This window comes from Podarcis bocagei (genome assembly GCF_964188305.1).
Source record: "Podarcis bocagei genome assembly, chromosome: 6".
In the NCBI taxonomy this organism is placed as follows: Eukaryota; Metazoa; Chordata; class Lepidosauria; order Squamata; family Lacertidae; genus Podarcis; species Podarcis bocagei.
Genome location: NC_138130.1, coordinates 38,593,441 through 38,609,495, shown reverse-complemented (window position 1 = coordinate 38,609,495; position 16,055 = coordinate 38,593,441). Strand labels below are relative to the sequence as shown.

Sequence of the window (16,055 nt, the reverse complement as noted above, 5' to 3'; positions counted from 1 at the left end):
GCCACACGACGAGGTCTGGCGGGCCGGATTTGGCCCGAGGGCCTTGTGTTTGACACCCGTGCTCTAGTGTCTATCCTGTAGCATGGGAAATCCTGTAGCATGGGTGTGTGTGTGTGAAAGAACCTTAACACAACTTGGCTTTATATTCCCCCCCCCCCATCCTTTCTTTTTGGAAGCTGAATTTGGTAAGGATTCTAAACTTAAATGGATCTGAACTGGGAAAAGGTCATGATAATCAACTCAGACACCATCACCAAAACGGTATGCACATTCCTCTATGAAAAGCAGGTTATGTATATTTGAACCTTATGTAGGTAACATATTAAAATTAATAAATTACTCGTTACACTGAAACACAATATTCAGTTTATTTCCCTCGGTCAAGCATGATGTTATACTCAAGCAGCAAGAAAGAAATCTCTATATGCTTTTTACTCAGGGTTGAAAACTTAAAGGGGGACACAGGAGAAATCGGAAAGACTTTATTTCCTCCCACAATACAAAAAAGCTCTAAAAACTGCAGTGACCCATAAGATGGAAAAAGGAATCCTTCACTTATGGGTGCCAGAGGCAAGACATTAGCACCAGGTTTTCTCTCTCTCTCTCTCTCTCTCTCTCTCTCTCTCTCTTACAAAGCAACAAAAACGCTATTTATAGAAATATATACAGCAGTAGGGAGAATCTCACTCCTGGTCCCTTCCGGAGAGCCTGCCAGCAACAATAAAGAACAAAGGAAGAAGCAAGGGGAGTGATTAAATATCACATTATGAAAAGGATAATATATAATGATACATCAATTTCCATATTGCTATCTTCATAAGAATATGATTTAACTCAAAGTACTGTGCGCACACATACTGAAATTATATTTGGAGTTCACATACACAATCAGAATCACAGTCTCTTTTTTTAAAAAAAGAGTGACATGTAAAAGCTCACAGCTGACTGAAGTACAAATAATCATTTATCTTAGCTTGGCTTTATTTAAGGATCAGGTAAAAGATTCCAAGACAAAATTGATCTGTTTCTGTAATATTGGTTGGATGTAGCAGCATCTGATGATGTTGGTAACTCGTCAGATGTCTTCTAAACGGTATAGACAAACTTGGGACCCATTAGTACAGCAGAGGGTTAAAGGAATGACCCTGGTGCAGGCCAGCGGCCTATGGTGTGTGAAATAGCACTGATAACTCAGGGGAAAGCCCCCTTCTAGGATTTGTCTTTGAAATACTTGATCACATAGAAGTGATTATGCCAAGACCTGGTACAGTCAACCATTGCTTATATTTATGACTCCATTTTACCTGAACGTTGAGAACCGTAGAAGGGAAAAATTCTGCCTACACTCAAATGAAGCGGCAAGTGTCAAGAGAATTCTTTTTTTGTAATGTTTAAATTAGTTCCCCTTGTCAGGGAGGGCACTACAGCCAGGGGAGTTGAAGATTTAAGTGCTGAGTAAATCATTTTCTCAGTATAAGTTAAAAACAGCCTATAAACAAGTATGATTTCCCTTTATCCGTCAGATATGTACATTAATGCGAGGGAACACTTACTGTGCAGATTAGTACATCAGTATTTGTTATACCACCATTCTTGTTTTGTAAAGGACAGTTTAGTGGGACTTTTTATAGATAGATGTTTTTCCATTGATGGCAATGTTAATGCATCACTCCTTGTGGAAGATGAAGTCCCATAGTGGCAGGGATATTTGTTAATATGAAAATGGGAACACACTCACGTAATAACAGTGAACGTTTCCAATGTACTTCAGTAAAATGGATATCATGCCTCTTGTTGAGGCATGAAAAAGCTGGACAAACAGCAGTCCTAGGCACGGAGGACATGATAAAATTAAAAAAACACACAGTTAGCTTTGTGCAAATGAAAGATATACAGAATGATCTTCTATTTTGTAGTTTGATTCACTGAATCCCTGGCAAATGGCACCAAGCATAATGTAGCAGAAGTTCTGCCTTTTATTTACAGACCTGTGCATATTATAGTCAGACCCTTAGTTACACTTCATTCATATAAGACAGCTGAGCTGAATGAAATTATTGCCTTTGTGCTGTGGAGAAGATGATAATTAATGAATTGAACAAGACTGGCTAAAATTCTCCAACTTTATCTTCAAATGGAAAATAATAATAATGGCAAGTTCCACCCCGCCGAGACATTAAAAGCCATGTACAGTCACACAGTTTCCTGGTGTGTTTGAAAGTAGCTTATTATAGGTTGTTCCAAGGTCTACTCATCCAAACAGTATTGACATAATTTTTTTGGAAAGGCAGAGCTTATGCAACACTTCTTCAAAACAGCACTTGCCGGTGGAATCTTGCGAGTATTTACTCAGAAGTAAGTCCCACTTTGCTCAATGGGGCCTACTCCCAGGTAAGTGTGCATAGGATTGAAGATCAAATGTGCAAACGTCACTATATCTCACCAACCTGAATACAACACTAGACAGGTAACATGTTTAAATCTGTTCTGTCTGTTTGATATGGCTGTATCCTGCTCCCTCCCAAAAAGTCTCCTAAAATCCTCATTATTAAGTTTTTGAGGGCTCCACAGCAACCTATATGAATCTGAAAAGAAACCACACACATTTTTTTCTTCGTTAAAAAAAAAGAAAGAACTGCACTCATGCACAACTGCAGCAGATTCCTGAATATACCGAATCTGAAGCACAGAATCTAATGTCTGGAGAGGTTCCTAAGGCTGTGTGATGAAGGAAAGCCAGAGAGGCTTTGAAATGTTTCTAGAAATGCAAATAACCCCACACAGAAACAATTCCCCTCCCCCTGAATATTATTGCTATTATGACTTATTGTTGTTGTTTCTTTTGAGCAGCTCCTCCTAGTGAACGGAGGAGTTCTATACTGCTAAACCCACGTTGTTTTGATTTCCAAAGTCCTTGGGTGAATGTCATTTGGGCCTGTCAGGTTGAAGGCTATCAGTCAGACACTTCAGCTGCTCCTCCCCAAGTTTGATTTTGTCCTCCAGCTCTCGCTGTTCGATTATGAGGGCTGACTTCATTTTGACAAAATGCTCATAATCGGCAAGGCTCTCGTCGCTCAGGTAGTTGGCCAAAATGTCAAAGACAATGCGTTCCCTTCGGTCCAGGTTCTCCTTCAGTTCCTTTGCGTCTTCGTGCTGCTGTGTGAGCAGCTTCTTCTTCTCCACCAGGATCCGCTTGAGGGGGAGAGAGCAAAACCAGGTGTAATTTGGCAGGTAAGTCAGCCTGATCTCACTGCTACGTGGTTGTAATAAAATCTGCTAAGAAACCTATTCACGTAGAGCATACAGAGAGAGCATAGTGCAGATATGAAATGTGCATGATTACAAAGATGGCATCAACAAGACTTGAAAAACCCATTTAAAAACAAAACACCACCACCCTCCTTCTAAGCTTAGAAAAACACCCAGTTCTTAATTCTCTCTTGCACACACATATTTACTTGTGCAAAATCATGAGACTCTCTGGGGGGGAAAACAGAGGAAGAGCTTATTAATTACTGATGGGTTTATAAACGTCAATTAAATAAACTGTAATCAACTTGAGCCCCTTATATTGGGGGGAAGAAAAACTCGGGAGGCCAGCTATTGCTAGTAATATAGTAATATAGTAATATAGTAATATAGGCTGTGGTTGTGGAACAGAGAAGGGCTGAAAGGTGATGCTCACAGGATCACAAGAGAGATCAAAGAAAGGCAAGGCAGAATGGAACAAGTTTTAGGAGCTATATAGAAACACAGGCTTTTAGTTTTCGGTTTTAGTTCCTTGAGTCACATGGTGAACATTTTAATTTCCTTGCTGTAAAGGAAGAATGCTAGTAAAATCTAAGCGCATCTCATACGCAAATTGCAGAGCACCTTCTAGAACATCATTATATTCACCAAGACATTTTGAAACTTGGAATGATTCTTCTATGTCTCAGCTTGTCTCAAAATCTTGGAATCGCTACCCCCTCTGCCACATTTGTGTTTTTTGTGATCTTTGGCTAGCTTTCTTGCTTTGGATATCCTTGTCGGGGGTTTTTTGTTTTGGAAAACTTGAGGTCAGCTATTGTCACTGAATAAATCTACTTGCCATCAAGAGAGCAACATTAGACAGGAGCTCTTTTAAAAAACACAGGACACTGCGTCTTACCCGCTCTTCAGGAGAGGCACTTTCATCCAAGTTGTTTAGTGCATTTTCTACTCGGGCCAGACGGCCAGAGAGTGACAGCAGGAGGTTGACCACTTTATCCAGGTCCCCAATAAACATCCGGAACTTGTCAAACTCATTGGATTTGCAGACCTCTTTGACAATAGCCTCCACTTCATCTCCAAGCATATTGTTGGCCTGAATGTCTTCCAGGAGTGTCTCACGAGCTTCCCGCAACACTTGCAGCTTTCGACTTATGCTATCTATAAGTTCTTGCTAAGGGGGGGGAAGGGGGGGAGTAAGCTCAATTTATTTGGCATAACGGACACAATCACAATTGAACCATCCCAGCCCCATTTCACTCCAAAATACTCTTAAGGACGCATCCATACTATATTTTTAGAGCAGTATCATAACAATTTGAACAGCCATGGCTTTCCCAAAGAATCCTGGGAACTGTAGTTCATTAAGGGAACTGAGAGTTCTTTGGAGACCCGTTTCCCTCACAGCACTACAATTCCCAGAGTGCTTTAATAACCAATCCCTCTCCCAGGGAACTCTTGCAATGTGTCCTACATGCTTCCTTTTGAGGAAATTTGCAAAAGTGAAGAGTCAGGTGTAGCAATTCCAATGCCTCCAGCTCCTACTTGTAAGAAAGTTGTTTAGATTCTACATCCAAGGCGTCACACGCCTATTTCAGTTATTCTTGCATAAGTTGCATTGTTGGTTAGTAAAAAAAAGCAATTGTCTTCTTTGTCAAGACACAAGACCACACCAACCAGTTCCCTTGGTTTCACTGCCAACTTCACATTTTTGACATGATATCATCTTCAGACTTACTTCAGACATACCCACAATCACCTGGAGCAGGGAGTTGTTTTCCCATGAGGCAATCCCATGTCGGTGGGAGCCTGCATCTGGCTGGCACAAAAGATGGAGGGAGAGATGCAGATCCCACCCAGGAGAGCTTGCTTCATGGAAAATGCCCACCACCCCCAGCCCGGCTGCAGATACATCTGAAGGACATCTCCGGTCACTTCCCCTATGTTAAGAAAAAAATGCTGCATATGTAGGTGCATCAAGGCACACTCCCAGGTTCCTCATTATTGGAGGGGAGAGGGAAGAACCCAAACTGGAGGAGAGCTGTGTTTCTGGTTGCCAAAGCTTGAATGAACAACCTTTGCACTTGGCCTGAAGGAACACCCATTTAAGCAGAGAATACGTATCTCATTGCCTAGGATAAGCAATAATGTAAACAGCAGTTGAGCCAGGCCCTCAGACGGGCCTTAGTGTTTTGCCAGAGGAAAAGCCCCAGCCAATTATGAGGCAAGTCTCCCTTTTTATGAGCCCCAGAATAAAGGATCTGAGAGACTTTAGGTCTGTGTTCTCTCAGACCTGGCTTGGTTCAGGGAAACCCATAAATCTACATTCAATCAAGATTTTGAAATCTAACCAGAACTGGTTTATTATGAAATGGCAGTGTTGTGTGTGTAGGTGTTGAGATACCTACATCAGATAAATAGATTGTTATCTCCAGATATGAACTTGCACTGTATGGACCATGCTTCTGCTGCACAGTGTTGCCGCGTGTCTTGGCCACCATGTTGCGTTGTGAAGTTGGCTTGTCCAATACAAAAGCCAGCTGCTGCTCAGTCAATTGCTCCTCCTGACATATGAGTGAAGTGAGGCAAGGACTCCTAACATTACCAACCCCCTTCTGCATTTAGGGAGGGGAACACAGCTCAGCGCAGAGCTACATTCCTTACATCCAGGAGGTCCCAGACTCAGCTCCTGGTGTCTCTGGTTTAAAATGTCGTAAGGAGTGTGAGCGAAGCAACCTCTGCACCCAGTTCCAAGAACCTGCCATTCTGAGTAGACAGAGATGCACTATATAGAATAATAGACTGATTGGACATAAATAAGGTAGCTTCCTGTGCTCGGGGGCGGCCGCCGAGACCACATAACACCGGTCTTGAAAGACCTACATTGGCTCCCAGTACGTTTCCGAGCACAATTCAAAGTGCTGGTGTTGACCTTTAAAGCCCTAAACGGCTTCGGCCCAGTATACCTGAAGGAGCGTCTCCACCCCCATCGTTCTGCCCGGACACTGAGGTCCAGCGCCGAAGGCCTTCTGGCGGTTCCCTCATTGTGAGAAGCGAAGCTACAGGGAACCAGGCAGAGGGCCTTTTCGGTGGTGGCGCCCGCCCTGTGGAATGCCCTCCCATCGGATGTCAAGGTGATGGACAACTACCTGACATTCAGAAGACATCTTAAGGCGGCCCTATTCAGGGAAGCTTTTAATGTATGATATTTTAGTGTTTTTTGGTTTCTGTGGAAGCCGCCCAGAGTGGCTGGGGAAACCCAGCCAGATGGGCGGGGTACAAATAAATAATAATAATAATAATAATAATAATAATAATAATAATAATAATAATAATTATTATTATTATTATTATTATTATTATTATTATTATTATTATTATTATTATTATTGTCATACATGGCATATCTGTTTAATTGAAACCTTACTTCCCTGCCCACTCTCCAGCTGGTTGTCCTATAGCTTTCATTCCATCTGAGAGAAACCTTCACCATCCATCTTTTGTGAGTTGTGATGACAGCTTGCCAGCCCCTGTGCTGTCACACAGCTTCTGGCCTGGCCACATTTGCTTTTGGCTGGGCTGGCTGCAGTGGAGATCTACTAGACAGCTCTAGCAGCATGGATTTCAACAGCATGGGTTGGTTTTTAAAAAAGAAATGCAATCTTACCTTCTTCTCAGATAAATCATGGTCTAGCTCATCCTCAGAATCCTCACTTTGCTGCTGCTGCTGTTGCTGCTGCATGTCCTTCATTTTGTTCAGCAGTTCTGCCTTGGGTGCAGATGTGCTGTAGTAAGTGGAATTGGTTGTCAAGGGGATAGCTGAAGGCAGGGGCTGCTCCTCTTTCCTAAGCCAAGGTGAAAAAAAGAGCAACACGCAATTTTAATTCGCTTCCTGACATTCTGCACATTGAAAGGAGGACAGTAATCATTTCGAAACACTGTTTGCAGCAAGTAAATTGTAGGGCTTCGAGAAAGGCTCTTTCACCCTGGGGCTATTGCAGGGGCTAATGTCTCGCATTAAATAACCATATCATTCTGGCACTCTCAGACCCTAGCTAAAGAGATGGGCAATTAAAAGAAACTGCCAAAATCATTGCCTGAAAATGCTGATTTCCATTTTGCCCCTTAATTGATGCTCCCTTGTCAGTGTTTAGATTTCCACACTGTATCCTTGATTATATGGCCAGTGGCAGGAAGGTAATGCTTAAACCTCTTTGGGGCTCTCATTAGCCCCGACTATATAATCCCATAAGCATAACTTTTAGTGAAAAACACAGCTGCTCTTGTTTCATTATCCACAGTTCTAATGCTTAAATTGCAAGCCTTAAAAGGGTCCTGCTACTGAACGCAACCTTTTGGAAAAGCCATTTCATTGCCATTTTGAAAATAAGATAGGGAAGGCACTATGAGCAGGTTTGCGCAAAATGCTAAGCTAATGCAAACCTCAGCGAGGTGATGTAAATGTGCAGGCTCTGTGCTCCTCCCTAGTCCTTTTTGCAAGATTTGGCTTAGGGTGTTGTCTGAACAAGGACTCCAAGATAAGCACTCTCTTCACTCAACACTAGCTGTAGCCAAGAACAAACCTTGGAAAACAGAATGTGCTAGCTATTACCCGACAGTAAAGTTAAATTGCAATTGGCTAATTTGCAGCCGGATCCTGTGCATGTTTAGTTCAAGGTAAGTCCCACTGAATCCACTTGGCTTTACTCCCAAATAAACATGCATACACAGGGTTTTGTCAAATAAGATTTATAGAATTTGCAAACTGGTTGCTGCCTATTTGATCAAGGTGGTTTACATCCCTTCCCCCAAAGGTAAACATTTAGAATGGGACTAGGCAGCCTACCAAGAGTCACACCAGTCTGAGGAAAGACCTGAGAAAACTCAACAGGACCTGCAACTCTTTGAACTTCTGCCACAGATAAGACACACTATTGTCTGGCTTCACTCCCTTGGATGAGCTGGACCCAAATAGGCATCACCATAAGAGGAAAGACTCCATCTCATTTGGCTAGAAGCAGCAAGAATTTAACCATTTAACCAGTACTTGCTTGGATATCAAATTTGAGATTTACTTTCCCTAGTGAACTCATACTGGGGTTTAAATACTGTGGGGCATTGTTTAAGGAGAAAATGTTTGGGGAAAGACCATGATGGTTTGGTTTTCCATGGCCTATTCGTTTTTAGAAGGGTGATTGCAATTTCAAGTATGAGTCTCTTCTATGTCCTCAAAACAGTAGAAACATTTCAAGGTCAACCTGATGGTATTTCTAGAACTAAAATACAGCTGTACCTCTGCTTACGTGTCCCTCTGGATACGTAAACTTTGGGTTGCGAACGCAGCAAACCTGGAAGTGTATACTTTGGGGTTTCACCACGTGCGCTTGCGCAGAAGCACTTTGCACACGTGCGCAGAAGGGTTACTCCAGTTATGAAGTTTTCGGGATGCAGCTGGGCTTCCAGAATGGATCCCATTCGTAACTGGAGGTGCCACTGTACTGTTTGGGCACCAAGAATGCCCAGCAACAATACTGACAATAAATTTATCTGTATATCAATCCATCTGTGTGTGTGTAGCTTTCCTCACAAGTTTTGTACTGTAAAGCAGGGTATAAGTTTAGTTGACAGGCAGGTGGTGGATTAAGGCTGCATCTGCACTATACTTTTAAAGCAGTAGAATATTCTACCACTTTAAACAGTCATAGCTTCCCCCAATGACTCCTGGGCACCACAGTTTGCTAAGGGTACTAAGAGTTGTTAGGTGTTAGGAGACCCCTAGTCCCTATGCAGAGCTACAATTCTCAGAGTGCTTTAACTGTCAATCCCTTTTTCCAGGAAACTGGAAAAAGCACAAGCTGGGAGACCCATTTTCCCCCCTTGATTTTCCCTACTGGGAATCAAGATCTAAATTGAGACCCATACTGGGCCTTATCAGGTCCACAGCCTGGAGATTCCCACCCCTCTTTTAAACTGTGAAATCTACAGACAGAAAGAGGATATATTAAAATGTCATTAATGGCCAAGCAAATTAATAAACTTCCACTGCTACATAAAAATGTCAAGTAACAGTGTTGTCTCTGTGTAGGATGTAGCTGTCAACAGCAAATAGCATATAACAGCATGTTTGCAAGATAGGCGCAGGCGGCTACTGGGCTATGTCCAAGCTGCTGGCGCTAATCTATAGGCTCCTATACAGCTCATAGCCAGGCTACTTTATAGACCAACTTATATACCCACTCACTGGAGTCAATGTGAGAGTTTCTCCTCTACAACTTCCAAAGACATCAGAAGCCCACTTCGCAGTAGCACAGAGCAGGGATTTTAGTGTGACTGCCCCTGTTCTTTGGACCAACATTCCTGTCAAATTATGGAAGGCCACCACTATCTGCGTTTTCCAAAAAACAACCAAAGAACTGCAAACAACCGATGAAGGTTGCAGAAATTCATGCCCTGCTTGTGAGCTTACTGGAGACATTTTGCTGCTTCAAAAAAGTGTATTGGACTATACAAACCCACAAGGACACATCTTGATTTGCATTTATATTATAAAAGCCCCTCTTTCTAAACAGAAAATAAGCCGATCAAATGCACACATTGGGCAAAGGAATGGAGAAAGGAGAAGAGGCTTAAGGTTAATATATATCTACTCACTTGTCCTCTGCAGTTTTTGGTGAAGGGTTTTTTAGAAGCAGCTTTCTGCGTTGCTGGGCTTCTTCCAAGAGATGTTCATCTTTCGGAAATATGCCCACCATCAGGTCCATTGTAGTTTTTATTTTCGCATTGGGGTCCAGAATATCCGCTAGCGACTTATCCTTGCCCACAATCTCTCTGGCTAGCTCTTCTGACTTCCAGTCTTCCATGGTCTTTTCTTTGGGCCTCATATAGCTGACTGCATGGGCTGAAGTATCACTGTCCTTTGTGTTGTTCCCAGGCGCTTCGGTGGGTTGCAAACAAGGGAGAAGGCTTTTGTTCTCAGGCTCTGGCTCCACCCCCTGCCTCGTGTAAGCACAGAAACGGGAGTAGGACTGTTCAGAAGTGCTGAGTGTTTTAATCTGGTCCTTCTCCAAGCCGCTTGGCAAAGCAGGAAGTTCAATGGTGCTCACAAGGTTCTGCCTACTTTCCTTCTCTGCGTGGCTCTCAGAATGTACAATCTTTATGGGAACCATCTTCACAGTTGTGTTGTTATCCATCACTCTTTCGATTCTTGAGAAAAGAGAAGAACGTTAACGGCTCAAAATGGCCCATCACATTTAATTTGTGCAAGATATTTAGGGAACTATACAGGGACCAACAAATGTAAGGAGCAAACAACACATCAAAGTTTTACCCTTCCTTTCCTTTCAATTGGTTAGGCAGCAGGAAGCAGAGAGTAGGCATAAATGGACAGTTCTCTTGATGGAGGTATGTAGAAAGTGGAAGACCCCAAGGATCAGTAATGGGACCTGTACTTTTCAAACAATCCCACATAACTTGGATGTTTGCCCCATTAACATTGAAATAAGTGAGCACAAGATTGCCAACTTTTCATTTGTTTGTAAGCATTCAATGCTTTGGGTATTTTAAGCCAGGTATGCCAGCGCAGATGATGACACAGCTGATAGACCACAGCAGCCATTCATAAATGGATTTAAGGTTTGCAAGCAGCATTACAAAACAGGTATGATTTATTCTGATATATACAGCATGTTGCTACAACTACATTGATGCAGATCACTTATTGGGCCATATTATCAGTGCATATCTTGAAGATCAGAAATCTTGAGAAATCCTGCCCAACACTGGTACAGCACGGTCGTGTCCTTGAGACATACATGTGATCTATGAGGCACTTATCCATTAATATAAGGTCACTATCTTTGCATGCAAATATAGCAAGGAATTAAACACAGTATGATAAATTTACTTCTCCACATTTATCAGTTTTGAATATTTAATCTAAATAAGAGTAAAATTATGTGCTTGCCAGCATTTTTTGAATTGAATGTTTGACATTTAGTGACAGCCAATGAATGTTTGACATTTGGTGACAGCCAACATTCACATGTGATGTTGACAATCCCAGACAAGCTTTGTGAATGTCTGAAAACTCAAGAGACACTGAGAGTTACTCAGTATGCATAGCTAAGAATAAAAAAGGATGGGACTGATAGCTCCATTTGAAAGATAAAATGAATAAGTTGCACGGTGTTTATTTGCAGATGATTTATGGGCGGCAGTACCCATGAATGAAGAGCCAGGTGAATGTGAAATATAGTTGTACCTTGGAAGTCACACGGAATCGTTCGACTTCCATAATGTTCGGAAACCAAAGCACGGCTTCCGATTGGCTGCAGTAAGCCCCTTCGGACATTCGGGTTCCAAAGAATGTTCGCAAACCAGAACAATCACTTTGGGGGTTGTTCGGACCCAAGGTACGACTCTACAACATTCATTCATACAAAATTCCATAGGAGGAAATCAGTAGAGAAAAAAGTGGTCACAACCCTCTTAGCATAAATTCACTGCTGCAGCTGAGCAGGCTACAGGTAACAATAATTAATTAAGGGCAATAATAATTTCAATGTAAATCTTAAGACAAGATGATTAACAATTCATGTAAAACTGCCTTACCTTGTGGGATTCTCATCCTGAACAGCCACAGGGGGCTTATCCGTCAACTTCTGCGGAGCAAATTGTGGAGAAGGGGACCTTGAGTTCTCCATTCCAGGTTTCAAATGGTAGCGATAAGTTGAAGACAGACCAGGTTCAGGTTTGAGGCGTGCTTTTTCTTCTAAGTGCTGGCAAACATTCTCGATGGGCGCCGACTGGCGAGGCTCTGGCAGCTCAGTGCTTTTCAATTTTTCAAAAACCTTTACAGGAGTCTGAGTAGGAGACACGTTAACCTCAACCGCACTGGCAGCAATGGCAGAATGGGAATGAGCTGGCTTGCTGGGCGCTGTCAGTGAAGACTCTGAGGAAGCAGCAAGTGACGCTGAAGAATTGTCTTGTCGCCTGTATTTATTCTCTCGTTTTGAAGGGGAAGGCCTCTGGGGCACAGGCCCATGTTTCTTACTCAGCAGCGCTGGATCTTCCTGCAGGCTTCCCTCTCCTCTGACTTGTGGTGGGCAGAAGCGGTCCCCGTTGGATATTTGCAGTTCAGAAATAGCAAGAGGCAGTGCACTGTAATCTTTGTTTTTCTCCCTCACATTTTCCTGTGAGTATCTGTAATCACTGGGCAGTGTCCCAGATCTACCTCGGCTCCCCTGAGACGCAAGTGTAGCCTGTACTGCATGTGAGGGCCTAGCAGACACTTTCCATTTGTTTCCTAAGCTGTAATCCTGCTGAGTGGCAGGCTCTTCGGGACGGAATTCTGAATACCCTGTGTCAGCTGGTCTATAAAAACAAAGGGGAGAATCACAGTTGTTTAGCCATTCCCTGAGCATCACTACAAGTGTACCATGTACCTTCAAACGCCAAAGATGATGATATATAGTGGTACCTCAGTTTTCAAGCATCTCAGAAGCCAAACGTTTCAGTTTTCATACGCTGAAAACCCAGAGGTAAATGCTTCAAACTTTAGAGGTGGCTTCCTGTTTTGAGTTTTCTGTACGTTTTGAGGCTTCCGTATTGAGTTTTCGGTTTTCGAACATTTTAGAAGTCAAGCGGTCTTCTGGAACAGATTATGTTCGAAAACCAAGGTACCACTGTACTTTCTTCAATTACTTATAAACAGCACCATGCCACTTACACAAAAACTGCAAGAAAATATATGGTATTTCTAATAAAATCAAAGCACAGTGTCAGGGCACATTCAAGTTATGTTGTGCCATGCAAAGTGAGTTAACCCGGGGAGGAATACAACTAAGAAATACAGAATTTCCCCCTCTTTTGCTTGTGGAGGTGGTGGCGTGTATAGAATTATGCACAAACTGCCTGGTTCTCATTGATTAATGGGCTCAGTATTTTTCTAGAAAAAAATTCGGACAGCTAGCCAAAAGGGTTGGATAAAGCAGAGAAAATGTAAGTACTGTGCAGAAGGAGGTAACAAGATATGGCAGCATTTGGGGCAGAAGACCAACTGACCTCAACAGAATGTTACTCTGGTTAAAGAGAGCCATTTGGGGTGAGGCAGTAACCCCCGAGGTATACCCTGGTTCACTGAAATGGGCTCAGGGATGAACAACAGGGGAGAGAGCTTTGTCTGAAGGAACAGTCCAAATGGAGGGGACTATTGAGGGCAAGCAGGGGCAAGAAAGAGACAGAAAAGGGGGCAGTTGACAAGGAGACAGTGCACAGTACAGGGGATGGAGAACGGGATGGAGGACTTGAGAAGGAAGGATTGGGCTCAGATGGAGGAGGAGATAGCAGAGGTGGAAGATTTGGAGGGGAATGCTTAGGTGGGGGATCAGTGGTAACAGGAGGTGCACCAAGGCCAAAGACAGCCAGGTCTGAGCATGTCTTAAAGGACTGAATTGGCCCTTTAAAAATGCACAGTATCTAGTCAAATAGTGGTGTTTCTTCTTCTTCAAGAACTAAAGAATTAAAAGCAAGCAGAAGTACCTCTGAGAACCAGCAAGAAGGCAGGTTTGCTCTCTGATTAGAGAAGGCTGGAGAGATACTGTGAGAGTAGAAAAGAAGCTGAAACAGAAAAGCAGGAGTCTTTAGGAATTCTGCTTCTTATTTACAGAGCAAGTGCAATGGTCTACACAGTTTCACTTAATAAACTAAACACATATGTTGAAATTCTATGACTGTGGATGCTGAAGGAAATCTTACAGAAAGCCAGGATTTTACTTAAATCTGCCATCATTAATTAAAGCTAAATTATACAGGTCTATATTTATTGAATTAATGTCAGAACAACTCTTGCTGTTCTGGAAAGAATACTGGTTCATGGCACCCAGAAATAAGTGAAATAACTATAAACCATTATTACATATTAGTTAAAATATATGTTCAAGGATGCTGCTCGCATTACAATTTCCAAATACCTTAGCATTCCTATAAGTTTCTGCATCTGAAATATGCCTTCTCACAAAAGCAAACTCCAGATGCTACTCTGGGTAACAATTTAAAATGTTTTTAATGCAGATAAGGCACATTAAAACATCCAAGTTACTTTTGGGATTATTCCAGCGTCATTTATGTGGGTTGCCTGTATATCCCGTAGCATGCTGTTAGCAATCACTCTGAAAATTAGAGAGAAATGCCAATTGCGGTGGCAACTAATATAAATGCATTAAAAAGATTTAGATTGATATGTGGATGATAGGAATATCAAGGGCTAGAGGGTGTGATATATCCTTAGTATGTCTGCTATTAACATCAAATTGCTTAAGGCAGGCTTAGGTATTGTGTTTTGTGCTGAATTTTCTGAATTACCTGTCTGGCTATTTTAGGTAAACAGTGTATCAACCAAGGTAGAACAGTGATCTAATTCATCACTTCTTACCTCCCTCAAAGAGCTTGCTATGCTTTTCTGGGAATGAGGCCAACATTAGAATCTATTTGAAACTAATATATATGTGAGATTGACAGATTTTATACCTTTATGTATTATTATATATATATTATAATCCTTATATATTCATTAGCTGCATGATAGGGATGGGGAACCTGTGGCCCTCTTGATGTTATTGGACTTTAACCCTCATCATCTCTGCCATGCTTGCTGGGTCCTACAATATCTGGAAGGCAACAGATTTCCCATCGCTGATTGCATGTCTAAATCATTTTTTAAATTTTATTTATATACTTGGGTAAAAGGGATCTTAGTATGCTGCTTCAGCTTCCAAATGTTACATTATTTTACCCATCTTTCTGCTAAAGTGCACCTACCATAAGGTTACCATACGTCCCCGTTTCCCGGGGACAGTCCCCGGATTTACAAATCAGTGCCCTGACAAAATCCATTGAAGTTGAAAAGTGTCCCCGGATTCATGGGAAAAAATCTGGTAACCTTAACCTACCATACATACTATCGTCCTCTTCATCCCAACTTTTGCCACATACCTCAAAAATATACATTCTAAGTAATTATTATAATAATGAAAGTTTGGTTACATTAGCATTTTGGGTGTTGTTGTTATGGTTAGCACTGTTAAGACACCGACCGGGTAAAGGAGTCATTCTTCATTCTGGTCAACAGTTGAGGATGCCGGCTTCCATTCTAAAGCACCCTTACATAAATGGCTCTTGCAGAATCCAGCTTTCCAGATGCATCTGAACACCAGCTGAGGTGCCAGAAGCCATCCTGCTCTGGAAAGTGAATTAGAGGAGGGAGAGGCAGGTGGGTCTCCAGCGGGAAGGGAGTTCCATGAGTGAAACTTCTATTCTAGTTATGGAAGGAAACTTAACGTAATTTGAAGAATTAAATATGGATGCTAAAGACCCTTGGTTGATGGAAGCCAATGGTCTGTCTGCCCATTAACTTCAAAAACAAAAGAATTTCACTCAAATGTAGGTTTAATTCATCTGTAAGCCACCCCAAAGCATACTGAAGAAGAATGAAATTGAGACATCAGACGGACATTAAGTAATTGGTGCAGAGTTATTCTATGCTAGAAAATGGCCACTATGATGACACAAGGTGGTGTGTGTGTGTGTGTTGCAAGGGCTTGTCTGCTGCAAATACCCCAGGGGGTAGGTTGCGGTGTGCCTGTGTTCTCTGCACAGAGATATGCATTGGGATTCCCTGTAGGATTCCTTGTCAGCCTGGCACTGCTTTTGTCATGGTGACATTAATATATTAAATCAAGTGGTAGGAAATATACAAAGGGAGCTAGCAAATGGAAGTAACCTGTGCTGTACTCCTATTGAAATGGCTT

At 42.2% G+C, this 16,055-nt stretch overlaps 1 protein-coding gene across 4 annotated transcripts in view; it reads right to left on the bottom strand.

Moving 5' to 3' along the window:
• Nucleotides 1-349: 349 nt before the first annotated feature.
• Nucleotides 350-16,055, bottom strand: part of SHROOM2 (shroom family member 2) — a 103,203-nt gene continuing 87,497 nt past the window's right edge. For 3 of the 4 annotated variants that reach the window (XM_081196983.1, XM_081196984.1, XM_081196986.1), the window contains 6 exons: nt 13,789-13,866; nt 11,860-12,621; nt 9,901-10,452; nt 6,917-7,094; nt 4,151-4,423; nt 350-3,192 (listed from right to left, as the gene is read on the bottom strand). In XM_081196983.1, the coding sequence (XP_081053109.1) occupies nt 2,926-3,192; nt 4,151-4,423; nt 6,917-7,094; nt 9,901-10,452; nt 11,860-12,621; nt 13,789-13,866 (2,110 nt within the window). In that variant the 3' untranslated portion in view covers nt 350-2,925. The remainder of the gene's footprint in view (nt 3,193-4,150; nt 4,424-6,916; nt 7,095-9,900; nt 10,453-11,859; nt 12,622-13,788; nt 13,867-16,055) is intronic. The other variant, XM_081196985.1, reaches the window with a different exon arrangement.